This window comes from Nelumbo lutea, chromosome 3 (assembly GCF_056320005.1).
Source record: "Nelumbo lutea isolate HS-2025 chromosome 3, American lotus-T2T, whole genome shotgun sequence".
In the NCBI taxonomy this organism is placed as follows: Eukaryota; Viridiplantae; Streptophyta; class Magnoliopsida; order Proteales; family Nelumbonaceae; genus Nelumbo; species Nelumbo lutea.
Genome location: NC_142686.1, coordinates 8,845,897 through 8,861,374, shown reverse-complemented (window position 1 = coordinate 8,861,374; position 15,478 = coordinate 8,845,897). Strand labels below are relative to the sequence as shown.

The window sequence follows — 15,478 nt, the reverse complement described above, 5'->3', positions numbered from 1 at the left end:
AGGTGAATTTTGGTTAGGAAAGGTTTGGTTACTGTCTTACTTACTGAAACGTCTTGTCCTGTCTGTGAGCAGGCAGGAAGAACCGAAGAAAAGTCTCTTCTCTAATGCATTTTCTGTCACTCTAATATCTAATATGGCTTAGAGCCTAGAGCTATCTTACATGTGGGCAGTAAGGAATAACAAAATTTCAATAATGGAGATAAGTCTGCTTTGAGTAGTCATGTAAATGAAATTGTTAAGTCAGATTTTATATAATCGATGTGATACATCTTTAATTAATTTGCTTCAGCTGATCAATCTAAGATATCTCATTCAAATGCTTCTTATGTTTCTCGTATATTTGTATTAGGTGTGTTGGTGGGGGGTTGTGTGATAGGCAAGTGTGATTAGACAAGTGATTGTACTCCCACCTCTAACGGATATTTTGCTTTAATACCCATTAAAAAAAATCCCAATCTACATCTGCATGTGATCTGGCTAACCAACACAACACTACAGTAACAGAATGAAAAAGAAACATCTACAACCTAACAGACCCTATATACTTTATTAATCCTAATATTCCATTCCATCAACTCGGCTACTCATCTTCAACCACGACGCTGATGTCACCTTTCTCAAGCAGGTCATAGAATTCCTTGGTTCTCTTCCGATAGCTCCAATGGTGCATCTTCCAAAAGCCTCCAGCAATCAGGCCCAGTGCCATCCCATACATTATCTCCTTCAGTACGCTAGGCCCAGAGCCTTTGTTGTACGATGCATGACCAATCCTCTGGGTAACACCCATCTCTCTCTGTGCATGCAGTTTTTTTTTGTCTAACAGAAATCAGTACTCTCACCGAGTCATTGACTCATTGTCACCAGCCATGAGCCATACATGAAATTAGATTTGAAAATTAGAAAGCTTCTTTAACACTACTGAAGGTTTACTATTCAGAATTTCATTTGGCAATCCTTCACACTTAACAGAGGAACAAATAAACTCTCAAAAGTACAGTCAAGTCTTTGATACTTGCGGCAACACTGAAACTGGAAAGAAGTTATAGAACTAGTTGTGGAAACAATAAGTGAGATCGTTCTCTCCTTAAAGAAGTGCAGAGGAACCCCAAATATGAAGTGGCCTTGAACATAAAGGAATGAAACTAATAATAAGAGAGAGAATTTGAGCAGAAAAAGAAACAAGAGAAGAAAGGAGGAAATGACAACAGGAATCGTCACTTATCGAATAAAGACCAAAATTCAAAGGCAAAAGCATCTAAAAAAAGAAGAGAACTAATATGAAAAGTTGAGAGAGTTCGATGAATTTCTCACCTCTTAATCTCCAATACTGCAATTCGGAACAGAGTGTGTTGTCACAGAACCTTCTGGAGTAGAGAAGCCCAGCAATGAGAGCATCTATTACAGTATTAACCAACCTTTAGATGCAGTGGCCCACCTAAAATGTTGGGTTCAATTGTTGAACGGTCTTGCTTCGATCGCATCGATGCCTTGGCATGCATGCTTTTCACGTGTCCCTACTCTCTCCGAAGTCTACACGCACCCCTGGCCCTGTATTGACCACCAGAAACAACCTAGCGGCCATCAAGAGTGAATCTAATGGTACTGATTCCCTGAGTATGGCCCTTGTATGTGTGAATGCATCCCTTCTTTCTGATGTCTCAAATCTTTAGATTAACATCCAAATAACCAGATGCAAAGAACTCACCAAATGGATGGAATTCAACGACGGTGCAATTGATTCTATGTCCAGTAAGGGTGCGAACAACTACACTTCAACAAGAATCATAAAACAAATTAGAAAATGCCAAAAAATCTCCAAATACAAGCTTTAGTTTAAAAAGTGAAGGAATTGTTATGTGAAGGTCCTAATCAACAAAATTAATAAGTCAGATTTGGGATGCAAGCAATTAGGTTCCCAAGCCCAACTGAGACCAAACAACAGGATTATTTCAATTATATGCTTCCTTGAGTCATTAACTGATGCATTCTATTACAGTGCATGTGTCATGAGTTCCAATTTTCAGGTGCCATATCTTGGTACTTAAACTACTTAAACTATTTAGTTAGTGTTTTTCAACTTAAACAATCAATGGGGTGAAAAGAATAGACTTACTATTTGCTTCTTCCAAATCCCACGGCTTTATTGCACCAATAGAAGCTCCAGAAACCACCAAAACCTCTACTGAATCAAAAGCTACACATTCAATTGCATTTGTGTGACAAGACAGGCTCTGCATATTTACACGAAAAAAGAAGAGTGATATCCTGTCACAGCAGGTAATGATGTACCTAAACGTCGGATCCTTGCAGACAATGAAAAGTTATAAGATTAACATTAACATGCAATTAAAAAGAAAAAAGAAGAATAAGTGGCCAGTTTAACTCCATGAAAGAATTATCCTTTGGTTAACTAAACTGTATCTATTTCAATTCGGTTCGACTTATTAGTTTATATTTACCACAATATGTAGAAACAGAAGCACCTATTAGAAGCCATGAGTTTAAAAATTATGACAAATTCAGAGAAGCACGAATGTGCAGCTGAAGAGAATTTCGGAATTTGAACTGACCAGTAATGAGCCCGATTTCCCAATCGCCCACAAATTGACCTTGTGAGCTGTGATCTTCTCCTCCGGTCACAAGAAGTCTACACAATTTCCTTACTTGAAACTCGATGCATGGGCAACGAATTCCTCTAAAGTAATTGTATCTATTTCAATTCGGTTCGACTTATTAGTTTATATTTACCACAATATGTAGAAACAGAAGCACCTATTAGAAGCCATGAGTTTAAAAATTATGACAAATTCAGAGAAGCACGAATGTGCAGCTGAAGAGAATTTCGGAATTTGAACTGACCAGTAATGAGCCCGATTTCCCAATCGCCCACAAATTGACCTTGTGAGCTGTGATCTTCTCCTCCGGTCACAAGAAGTCTACACCATCCCAAGGCCCATCTCACCCTAGGGGCGGCAGCTCCTAGGATAAGGACAAGATTCCAAGATAAATCAAGAATTCAAAGAATCCAAGGCTCATCAAGAATTCAAGAATTCTAGATAATCCAAGATTCATGCATGGATAAGATCAAGGGAGATCGGACGGGGGAGATCAAGTCAAGCAGAGTTCGATCCTATCTACAAGTTTGAGATGTGTTAGATCAAATCTAATTCCTTTTCCTAGTTCTTTTATAATTTCTCAATGTATTATAAATACTGTTATTTCCCATAATTATTAATCAATTCATACTTCAAATTTTTAGAATTTCTTCAATTTCTCTTCTTCATATTTTCGCCACCTTTTTCTCTCTCCTAGAGAAATCGGTGTTTTTCGCTAGGTGCTAGCGGACGCCCGGTGCTTGCATAGCCAGCTTCTGTTCTCATTGCTTCCACGCTGCGTCAGGTGGTATCAGAGCAGGGAATTCGCCCAGTCATGTCCAACCCAGACGGTAGCAGTCGCAACCCACCCCGTGACGGAGATCAGGGGTTCCCAGCTGTTTGGAGAGCAATCGAAGAGCAGCGTATAGCCACACGTAACATCGAACTACAGTTGGCAGAGGTGATTGAACAACTGCAAACCTTGTTACGGGAGGTTGTCCCACGAATCCGGGAACATCCACAGCAGATCGCAGGAGACAACCACGACAGACCACCCGTCGCTACTGCGTCCCGACACCCAGTTCTTGTCAACAACAATGATGACGATTTCAAATTTAATGGTGCTCCAGCTCTTCCCGGCAACGACAGAAACGGTAGAAATTGGCACAATCAAGGTAATTTCAACCCCCGTAGGAATAATGATGAATTTAAACTCAAGGTAGATATTCCTACTTTTAGTGGAGATCTTGGTATAGAGGGACTTCTGGATTGGATCACAGAAGTCGATAGGTTCTTTGATTACATGGAAATACCAGAGGAACGAAGGGTAAAATTAGTAGCTTTCCGATTAAAGGGAGGCGCATCTGTTTGGTGGGAACGGATGAGAGAGACCCAGATGAGAGAATGAAGGGGTCCTGTTCGAACCTGGAGGCGCATGAAACAATTAATCAGATGTAGATTTTTACCCCCTGACTATGAACAATATATGTTTGAATCTTATCAGAGGTGTGCACAGGGTTCTCGTAGTGTTAATGAATATACATCTGAATTTTTGAGATTAGCTGAAAGAAATCAATTATCTGAAAGTGATAACCAGTAGGCAGTCCGTTATCTAAGCGGTTTAAGACCGTCTATCAGAGATAAAATTGGTGTATAGATGGTTCTCAATGTGCAGGAAGCAAGGAACCTAGTCTTGAAAGCAGAATTAATGTTCCAGGACAAGGCACGCAGTGACAATTATCGCCGGTACAGCAAGAGCGACAACAGACCGGCAACTGTCGACAGGAATAAATCAGTTCCAGCAGTACCACCTTCTCACCCGGCAAGTACAAGTGACGCCGGTAAGGCTACTACAGGAGGACATACTCAAGGTAATCCTTCCAACCCTCCTAAACCCAGTAACCCTTATGCAAGGCCTGATCCTATTAAATGTTTTAAATGTAATGAGGTTGGACATAGATCCAATGACTGCCCCAGGAGGAAGGTAGTTAATATGGTAGAAAGGGAAGAGGAAGAAGATATTGAGGAAGAAGTATATTGTGGACCTGATGGGGAGGATGAAGAGGGTCCATATGAACATGAGGAGTATACTTGTGTGGTAAGAAAATTAATGTTGTCCTAGAGAAATAAGGATACTTCTCAAAGGCACAGATTATTTCGTATCAGATGTACTGTCAAGGGAAAATTATTTAATTTAATTATTGACAGTGGTAGTCAGGAAAATATTATTTGCAGGGATGTCATCTAACAATTACAGCTGATTTCTGAAAAAATCCCAACCCATACACAATTGGGTGGATCAAGGAAGGAGGCGGCGTACGAGTGGAAGAACGCTGCAAGGGAGGCCTTGGCAATTTGATACAGATGCAAGGCACATGGGTAGGAAGAATACCTACCAACTTGAAAAAGAAGGTACACGTTATACTTTGTTACCATAGCAGAAAAAAGTATTACAAATACTCCAAAGGCACATGAGAAAAATTTCCTTACCATCACCCATCACCCATCATCATGCTGAATTTGTTAAAGAATGTAAGGATACTCATGAGATACATTTGTTAGTAGTAAAAGGAGAAGATGTTAATGATGAAAATACAATTCCAGCTGAAATACAGGGACTACTGAATGAATTTAATGATGTAGTTCCAGAGGAGTTATCAAATGAGCTCCCTCCCATGAGAGATATACAGCACCATATTGATTTTGTTCTAGGTGCTAGTCTACCTAACCTCCCACATTACAGGATGAGTCCTAAGGAGAATGAAATTTTACGAGAAAATGTAGAAGAATTATTGAAAAAGGGGCACATTCAAATCAGCATGAGTCCTTGTGCAGTACCTGCCTTATTAACACCTAAGAAGGATGGCAGTTGGAGAATGTGTGTCGACAGCAGGGCCATTAACAAGATCACCATTGGTACAAATTCCCCATTCCTAGGCTGGATGACATGCTGGACCAACTAAGCGGAGCTGTAGTTTTCTCAAAAATAGATCTCAGGAGTGGATATCATCAAATCAGGATCTGTCTCGGAGATGAATGGAAGACAACCTTCAAGACTAGAGATGGCTTGTTCGAGTGGTTGGTCATGCCCTTTGGACTAACCAACGCACCCAACACTTTCATGAGGCTGATGAACCAGGTATTGCGCCCCTTCATTGGTAAATTTGTGGTAGTCTATTTTGATGATATTTTGATATACAGCAAATCTATCACTGAGCATGTGGGACATATTAGGGAGGTCCTAAAAACATTGAGGGAAATAAATTATATGCTAATTTGAAGAAATGCATCTTTATGAATGATAATATATTATTCCTGGGATTTATTATAAGCAATGATGGTGTGAAAGTAGATGAGGAAAAGGTGAAAGCCATTAGAGAGTGGCCAACCCCATCCACTGTCACAGATGTCAGGCGATTTCATGGGTTGGCAACCTTCTATAGGCGTTTTATTAAGAATTTTAGTAGTATCATGGCTCTCATTACTGAATGCTTGAAGAAGGGGAAATTTCAATGGGGAGAAGAACAAGAGCAAAGTTTTGCTCTCATAAAAGAAAAGTTATGTACTGCTCCTGTTCTTGCCTTACCAGATTTCAATAAATTATTTGAAGTTGAATGTGACGCCAGTGGAGTTGGCATAGGGGCTGTGTTGTCCCAAGAGAAAAGACCCATTGCCTTCTTTAGTGAAAATTTATGTGAAGCTAGGAGAAAGTGGTCTACTTATGACAAGGAGTTTATGTTGTGATAAGAGCCTTGAAAACATGGGAACACTATTTAATTGCAAAAGAATTTGTTCTCTATACTGACCACCAGGCCCTAAAATATCTTAGTGGGCAAAAGCAATTAAGAATTGATTTACATGCCAGATGGTCTGCTTTTCTAGACAAGTTCCCATATAAAATTGTGTATAAGACAGGACAGCAGAATAAAGTGGCTGATGCACTTAGTAGGCGAATAGCTCTAATCAAGACCCTCAGCGTTGAGATTGTGGGTTTTGAGTGCCTAAAAGATTTATATGCCCAAGATGAAGACTTCCAACAGGTATGGAAGAAATGTGTGAATAAGCAGTCAGCAGAAGACTTCTTTATTTATGACGGGTTCCTTATGAAAGGGGAGCAGTTGTGTATCCCTTGCACCTCCCTCCGCGAAAAGATCATCAGGGATTTGCATGGGGGTGGACTAGCAGGACACTTGGGAAGGGACAAAACAATAGAAGTTGTTAAGGGGCGATATTACTGGCCGAAATTGAGAAGGGGCGTGTCTACCATCGTAAGCAGGTGCTATGTTTGTCAGACAACTAAGGGACAAACCCAGAACACAGGTCTCTACATGCCCCTACCCGTTCTTACTGCTATATGGGAAGACTTGTCCATGGATTTTGTGCTAGGCTTGCCAAAGACCCAGAGGAACATGGACTCCGTCTTCGTGGTGGTTGATAGGTTCTCAAAAATGGCTCACTTCCTCCCATGCAAGAAAACAGCAGATGCATCCGCAACAGCCAAATTATTTTTCAGAGAGATTGTTCGCTTACATGGGGTACCCTAGACCATCACTTCAGATCGTGACACACGGTTCCTCAGTCACTTTTGGATGACCCTGTGGAGGTTGTTTGATTCATCACTTAATTTCAGTAGTGCAGCCCATCTGCAGACAGATGGACAAACAGAAGTGGTAAATCGAACCTTAGGGAATTTAATTCACAGCATATGTCGGGAATGACCGAAACAGTGGGACTTCGCCATAGCCCAGGCTGAGTTCGCCTATAACAATGCAGTGCATAGTTCTACAGGCAGATCCCCATTCTCCATCGTGTACATGAAGGTCCCTAACCATGCGCTGGATCTAGTGAAACTACCCAAGGTACCCAGCGCCAGTATCTCAGTAGAGCAAATGGCAGAACAAATCCAGTCCGTCCAAAATGCCGTACTAAACCAAGTAACATTCTCTTCGAGCTAAAATCTTAGCCAAGTAACACAAACCCTAAGTTTAGGCAAAGGCATCTAAATGCAGAACTCATTCAAAACCAAACACTTAGCTAAATCAAATGAACGGATACACAGCTTATAACCTCACTTCGCCATCAACCAACGAGCAGCATACTTCTCTTGTCAAATCCTAAGGACAAAACGGGATCAGAGACCGACAACAATGTGCTGGAGAAACCCAAATTCACCCAACACCGACGCGGTAAAACCAAAAAACAAGAGCAGTCGTAGGGTGGATTTAAGAGCTCCGCCTCTAAAAGCAAGACTCGATTCAAAGAGTTTGTTTATGTCCTTCCTTTTTGAAAGCTTTGGAACTCTGAAAGGAGAGAAGGTGTGTAATCGCTTTATTGTTCGAGTTTTTATCAGCTAAACAAATTCCTGTCAATGGGAGACTACTCTATGATTGGTTCGAGAATCAGAATTCAATGTACTAGCTTTGGATGAACTTGTACCAAATTCTAAGTTTCGGAGGTAGTTCTCCAGAACTTCCCGAGGAAAAAACTCATCCAATCTCTCCTTCTCCATGGATAAAAGATCTAAGGTCTAGTAAGACAAAAGCATTGCATGATAAGAGTAATAAAATGGAATCAAGTTCCTATCATAGATTTGGGTCCAAGACAGCCCAATCTAACCTCGTGTTGCACCCCAACCTCAAGTTCAAGCACAAGGTCAAGCTCAGGCATTCTCATCAGGCTTATTTCCTACCCCTCCGCTACATGTGTTCCCTTCGCCACGAACAAATGGTCCTGCCCTTTTACCTTCTCCATTTCCCTTGCCATCCCCCAGCTCATTCTTGAATCTTTTATCCCCTCGCTCCCCCTATCCTTTGCCTTGCCTGGGTTTCAGTAGACTATCTAACAAGTTCGGTTTCAATCAGGGCAAACTCTGTTTAGGCACACTTTACTGTCTTCTAACATGCTTTATTAATGGGGAGATATTCCCAATGCAAAGTCGAAAAAGGCTGTTAGAATGGTGTGGGCATGAATTTGCCCTGACTAAAGCCACTGACTGAATCCCATTTCAGTGAAAGTCCATCGTTCTTCTCAGTATTGTTGATTATGGAGTTGTGCTGTAACATATACCAATGCAAAAGGTCTTCAGAAATTTCTATCCCTTGCTTCTATTTCTTTTTTTTTTATTCCCTTTTTATTGCTTGATTGAGTATGGGCCCTGAATCCATAACCAACTTAATGTGAGGTGGTTACTATCAATCATACCAAAATTAGATGATAGGTGATGTAACCGTTTTTGGTCACGTAACAATTTTTTGTGATGTATCAATTTTTTGGCTAAGTACCTTGTCATTTGACCTGCTCCCAGGTGACTTGTGACTCAGAGGATGATGGAGCTCCCTGGTGGCGAACTGCCTGGTGATGAGCTACTTGGTGACGAGCTCCCTGGTGGAGAGCTACTTGGTGACGAGCTCCCTGGTGGAGAGCTACCTGGTGATGAGCTCCCTAGTGGTGAGCTACCTGGTGACGAGCTCCCTGGTGGTGAGCTACTCGGTAATGAGCTCCCTGGTGATGAGCCACCTGGTGACGAGCTCCCTGGTGGTGAGCTACCTGGTGACGAGCTCCCTGGTGGAGAGTTACCTGGTGATGAGCTCCCTGGTGGTGAGCTATCTGGTGACGAGCTCCCTGGTGGTGAGCTACTTGGTGATGAGCTCCCTGGTGGTGAGCTACCTAGTGATGAGCTCCCTGGTGAGCTCCTTGGTGAGCTGACGAGCTCCTTGGCGAGCTCCTTGGAGAGTTGTCAAGCTCCTTAGCGAGCTCCTTGGAGAGCTGCCTAGCTCCTTGGTGAGCTGCCGAGCTCCTTGGCGAGCTCCTTGGAGAGATGGCGAGCTCCTTGGAGGGATGGCGAGCTCCTAGGTGAGCTACTGAGCTCCTTGGAGCCGCCGTGCACGTTGACCAACTTTTGGAACGTGGGCCGGCCTCCACAGATCATGGGATATGCATGTCGAGTTTATCGGTGGGCACATCTTATGGGTTTCCAGGTCGACCAAGTTGGGTCGTGTGCCAGGCTGATCTAGGTCGGATCATGTGCCGGGCTGATCCAGGTCGGATCATATGCTAGGCTGACCCAGGTAGGGCAGGTCGCGCAGGCCGCACACCAGGCCGCGTTCAGGCTGCATGCCAGGCCGGTGCCCAGGTGGGACACCAACTTGGTAAGTTGTTGCCTGGGTGTCACCTAGTTGTCACGAGGTGCCACGTGTCACAATTTCACTAGAGGGAGTATTCTTCTTTTGGCCTGTAAGTAGACGAGCTAGTAAGTGTCGATCCAATTCCTTTAGGCCTTGGGAGTCGTCTGTATGTGGCGAGCTGCCTGCAAGTAGCGAGTTGCCTATAAGGTGAGGAGGTCTCCGCTAGTTCAGTAGTGTAGCCCTTAGGCTATGGGGGGCAACTTATAGTCCACTTTTGCTGATTTTGCCCATGCTAAAGAAGCAACTGGGTCTTAAGCAATAATGTGGCCCGTAGGCTTTGGGAGCGACTCATAGTCCACTCTTTTTTGACTTTGCCCGTTCCGAAGATGCGACTGGGTCTTTAAGCAGTAATGTGGCCCGTAGGCTTTGGTTGTGAGGTGCCGAGCTGACCAGGAGGGTGCCTTAGTGTAACGGGGGTAGTTCTACAGCGGAAGAACCCGTGCGGCATCCTGGCCAAGGCAGGCCAAAACAAGCCTTTGTAACACATAGGGGCTAGGAGTTGCCCGATGGGATGGCTCCACCAAAGTCAGTAGCACTGGACCATGACCTCAAGTCCAATGGTCGGGGCACTCTCCTGGCTCAGACCGGTCCATGGGAGGCGCCACTTACGTGCTAAAGGGGGACAACCATAATGGAAGGCGACCATGCGCCGATGAGGTGACTTGGCACCGATGTGATGGGTCTCTTGTAAGCCGATGATGACAGGCACTTGTGTGCCATGATGATAGGCAACCGCTTGGGCCAGAACACACCCGTGCGCCAAGGGCAACGGGGTAGCTCACTTAGCTTGGGCAAGGGACTGGCGTGGTGAAGGGACATGCTTGAGCCAAACCCGCATGCCAAGCCTCCCTTGAGTATCGGCAGCGCAGTGCCGGTTCAACGCTGTCCCCATGAGCAAGTGTGCGACCATGAGGAACCCTGGTAGCCATGCTAGCCGTTAACCAAGGCCACCCCGCAAGGGGATGATGGTCTAGGAGTGCCAAGGTTAGGCACCCAAGGAGGTCGACCACCCCTCCTCAAAGAGTACGTTAAGCTTTTGGTGGTCTGCCTGAAGATGACATCAATTCTCCCAAAAATCTTACAGGCAAAAATGACAGGCATGTCCCTAACGTAAGCCTGCCAAGTGTAGGCAAGGCTAAGCCTATGTCAGACCGTCATAGGCTCCCCCACTCAATCCATTGTCGACCTCGACAATGGTCTTCATGTGAATGTGCGTATGTGTCCCGCGCCATCCCCTTCTCCACCAGTTTTTGGGCTCACCTGGTCAACCCGGGTCTTGCCTATGTTGGTGTCCATTTATGGGGATGGAACCATTTCACCATTGTCGGCGTGCCTGAACTTCACCCCTCCAATGTTGAGATTACTCAAACCGCGCAATGGCTATGTCGTTGATTTGTGAAATAAGGGCCCTTGAAGAAATGTGTGTGGTGCTTCGCAGAGGTCCGCCCCATGTACCATCTTACCTCAAGGCTCAACCGTCTTCTTGGTAGCTTTTCAGTGATGCTACCGAACACGCTGATAGGTCTACTCCTCCTGTTGGCAAAGACCTAGGTACCCTTTCACCATGTTGGCCTGCAGACTTCACCTCGCCCTGTGCGGGTTACTCAAACCTAGCCATGGCTTATGCTCTCCTGGCCCTCGAAACTACGCTTCGCCTCGCCGACTCGGGCTACATCTTCACTCCGAGGGGGTCCCACTACTGCTGCCTCAAGGAGACTTGACCGCAATCTGTGCGAGTGTGGCAAATTTTACCCATGAGTTGCCGAACATGCACTCGCCTTGTGATGAGCTTCTGCTACTACAAGTGTTCAAACAGAAAACTAAGCATGTCCACCTGAAACTTTGACGGTGTAGGGCCGCCATGCTCCAACGGCCAGCGTAACCACATTCCTAACAAGGCCCACGCATCTGCCCCAGCATGAGGACAACAACCAATGTGTCTGCACCCGCAAGGGAAGTTGTTTTAGGGTCATTGGAATGGGAACGCGAACAATGAATGGCCTCTTGCTAGGCCTGATAAGCAATCTGCTCGGGCAGTGTACCCACATTCCTATCAAGGCTCACGCGTCTGCCCCCGCATGAGGACAGCAACTAATGTGTCTGCAACCGCAAGGGAAGATGTTTTAGTGTCATTGGAATGGGGACACGAACACTGAAATGGCCTCTTTCCAGGCCTGATCTGAATTCTGCTCAATCCTAGGTGGAAGTGCCTAGGGACCGCACCCCACAAAATGCTGCTTGTCGAAATGACCGCTTCAACTGGCTCTGGGCTAATCTGTTGAAAACCAACTGCGGCTGCAATTGGCCAACTCGCTCTGATACCAACTGTCACGGGGTAGTTCTACAGCGGAAGAACCCGTGCGGCGTCCTGGCCAAGGCAGGCCAGAACAAGCATTTGTAACGCATAGAGGCTAGGAGTTGCCCGATGGGATGGCTCCACCAAAGTTAGTAGCTCTGGATCATGACCTTAAGTCCAATGGCCAGGGCACTCTCCTGGCTCAGACCGGTCCATGGGAGGCGCCACTTACGTGCTAAAGGGGGACAACCATAAGGAAGGCAACCATGCACCGATGAGGTGACTTGGCACCGATGTGATGGGTCTTCTGTAAGCCGATGATGACAGGCACTTGTGTGCCATGATGATAGGCAACCACTTGGGTCGGAACACACCCGTGCGCCAAGGGCAACGGGGTAGCTCACTTAGCTTGGGCAAGGGACTGGCGTGGTGAAGGGACATGCTTGAGCCAAGCCCGCATGCCAAGCCTCCCTTGAGTATCAACAGCGCAGTGCCGGTCCAACACTGTCCCCATGAGCAAGTGTGCGCCCATGAGGAACCCTAGTAGCCATGCTAGCCGTTAACCAGGGCCGCCTCGCAAGGGGATGATGGTCTAGGAGTGCCAAGGTTAGGCACCCAAGGAGGTCGACCACCCCTCCTCAAAGAGTACGTTAAGCTTTTGGTGGTCTGCCTGAAGATGACATCAATTCTCCCAAAAATCTTACAGGCGAAAATGATGGGCATGTCCCTAACGTAAGCCTGCCAAGCGTAGGCAAGGCTAAGCCTGTGTTAGACCGTCACATTAGGGCTATGATTGCGCTGCATCAGCTTCGACCTTCGAGGGCAGCATTTAGGTTGCCAGCTCACACGGGAGCCTTGGAAGGCTCGACCAATAAGGGCGCCTATGTAGTCTGTTGGCCGCCAACTCCCACGGAAGCCACGAAGAGCTCATCATTGTAGGGGAGACCTTGTGAAGAGGACTAATGAGGCTTTATTCGAATTGAAAGTAAAGTTACTTAGTCTGTTAGCTCCCTGCCTAGTCTTTGAGTTCATAAAAAATGTAAACTATAGAGCAAGAGCTTCAATTTCTAAAAAGTGAGGACTTAGCTTTCTGGGAGAAGAAGACTTAGCTTTTGTAAGATGAGAACTTAGCTTTTGTAGGATGATAACTTAGCTTTTTGTAGCGTGTTCTCACAGATGGCGCCAATTGATGTAACCGTTTCTGGTCACGTACCAATTTTTTGTGATGTATCAATTTTTTGGCTAAGTACCTCGTCATTTGACCTGCTCCTAGGTGGCCTGTGACTCAGAGGATGATGTAGCTCCCTGGTGGCGAACTGCCTAGTGATGAGCTCCCTAGTGGTGAGCTACTTGGTGATAAGCTCCCAAGTGGAGAGCTACCTGGTGATGAGCTCCCTAGTGGAGAGCTACCTGGTGATGAGCTCCCTGGTGGTGAGCTGCCTAGTGACGAGCTACTTGGTGACGAGCTCCCTGGTGGTGAGCCACCTGGTGACGAGCTCCCTGGTGGTGAGCTACCTGGTGATGAGCTCCCTGGTGGAGAGCTACCTAGTGACGAGCTTCCTGGTGGAGAGCTACCTGGTGATGGAGCTCCCCGGTGGTGAGCTACTTGGTGATGATCTCCCTAGTGGTGAGCTACTTGGTGACGAGCTCCCTGGTGATGAGCCACCTGGTTACGAGCTGCCTAGTGGTGAGCTACCTGGTGACAAGCTCCCTGGTGAGCTCCTTGGTGAGCTGCCGAGCTTCTTGGCGAGCTCCTTGGAGAGCTACCGAGCTCCTTGGCGAGCTCCTTGGTGAGCTACCAAGCTCCTTGGAGAACCACCATGCACGTTGACCAACTTCCGGAACGTGGGCCGATCTCCACAGATCGTGGGGTATATGCATGTCGAGTTTATTGGTGGGCACGTCTTATGGGTTGCCAGGTCGGCCAGGTCGGGTCGTGTGCTAGGCTGATCCAGGTTGGCTAGGTCGGCCAGGTTGGAACATGTGCCGGGCTGATCCAAGTCGGCCAGGTCGGATCATGTGCCAGGCTGACCCAGGTTGGCCAGGTCGCGCAGGTCATGCCAAGCCGCGCCAGGTAGTGCGCAGGCCGCGTGCCAGGCAGCGCGCAGGCCGCGTGCAGGCTGCGTGCAAGCCGTGTGCCAGGCCACGTGCAAGTCGCGCGCCAGGCCGCGTGTAGGCCGTGTCAGGTCGCGCCAGGCCGGTGCCTGGGTGGGACACCAACTTGGTAAGTTATTGCCTGGGTGTCACCTATTTGTCACGAGGTGCCATGTGTCACAATTTCACTGGAGGGCCAAACCTGCCCTCATCAATAAATAAAGGATATTTTTGTAGTTTTCATATGATACTTAACAGTTTTGGATCAATTTGACACTTTTTGAAGATTTGAGTACTACAACGATACGTTTGAAAATTCAGGTACTAATTTAACACTACCCTAAGGTTTAGGGTAGTAAAGTAAAATTTTTTCGATCATACAAAAATTAGATGATAAGTTAAGGGCATTTTTATCCTTTACATAATACTTAACGTCCATTAACGAATACCGACAAATTTCTCATAGCATAACGAATGTTTTGAGGCACCTTTCTATCCAACTCAAATGTCTTTGTGCAGGGAATTTATTGGAGCAGAGGAAGACACCTGATCCAAACATAGACTGAAGGTGGAAAATTTTTTATTAGCCCCATATGTAAAAAATTTTCTAGACATGATAGTCTAGTAAGAGTAGTAATACAGTTGATAAATGTACTTGACTTGGTTATTGTAAGTTGGAAAACTTGAAACTGTTTAATAAAAGAAAGTGTGAATACACTCGTACACCCGATACAGCAGAAGGGGTATTGGTAGAATTCCGATTAGCTGAACTCGATGGCTGTTCAGCGAAACTATGGAATTAATGATAAGTTTCATATCAGTAATAAATTCATGGCTAAAAGGTGTGGGTCTCATAGTATAATTGGTTCCACAGCCCCCTGAACAGTCATCTTGTTCAGTTAAACCTTGTTCGTTTTGGTATTCACTATTCAGTACTTTGTACCATACATTTTTCTTTTTTTCTTTTTTTTCAAAAGTAGGGCTGAGGGATAGGTTTAAGTATAAATTAGTGTATAAAAAAAAAAAAAAAAGAGGATTAGCCTTAAAAAAAATGTATCAGCACCCTACAAATACACCCCCTATATCAAACTTATCATATCGACGCTTGGAACCTTCTAACATCGCGCCTAAATAGGGGATACAAACAGTGAATTGAATCGAATTTGGATTTGGGCTTATCCGAATTCAAGTCGACAAATTTGATTCGATCTAATATCTGATTGATCTGTTTAAAACCCAAGTTTATTTTTGGTAATTGGTTTAAAACCAAAGGTTAGTATTAACTAAATTCATTTCGGTTGGTTCAAGAG

General features: G+C 45.3%; 1 protein-coding gene across 2 annotated transcripts; it reads right to left on the bottom strand.

Annotated features, from left to right (window-relative positions):
* Positions 1-398: 398 nt before the first annotated feature.
* On the bottom strand, positions 399-2,704 carry LOC148862767 (putative cytochrome c oxidase subunit 5C-4). 2 transcript variants are annotated; one of them, XR_016110938.1, is made up of 4 exons: positions 2,571-2,704; positions 2,114-2,231; positions 1,312-1,765; positions 399-793 (listed from the first exon to the last, which is right to left on the bottom strand). XR_016110938.1 is itself a non-coding variant. In XM_088981707.1 (2 exons), exon 2 carries the CDS (start codon positions 785-787, stop codon positions 581-583), a length of 207 nt encoding a protein of 68 aa, XP_088837833.1. In that variant the 5' UTR covers positions 788-793; positions 1,312-1,421; the 3' UTR covers positions 399-580. The 2 variants fall into 2 exon arrangements, 1 of the variants encoding a protein (XP_088837833.1); XM_088981707.1 differs by lacking the exons at positions 2,114-2,231; positions 2,571-2,704 and having other exon boundaries at positions 1,312-1,421.
* Between the last annotated feature and the right edge of the window lie 12,774 nt (positions 2,705-15,478).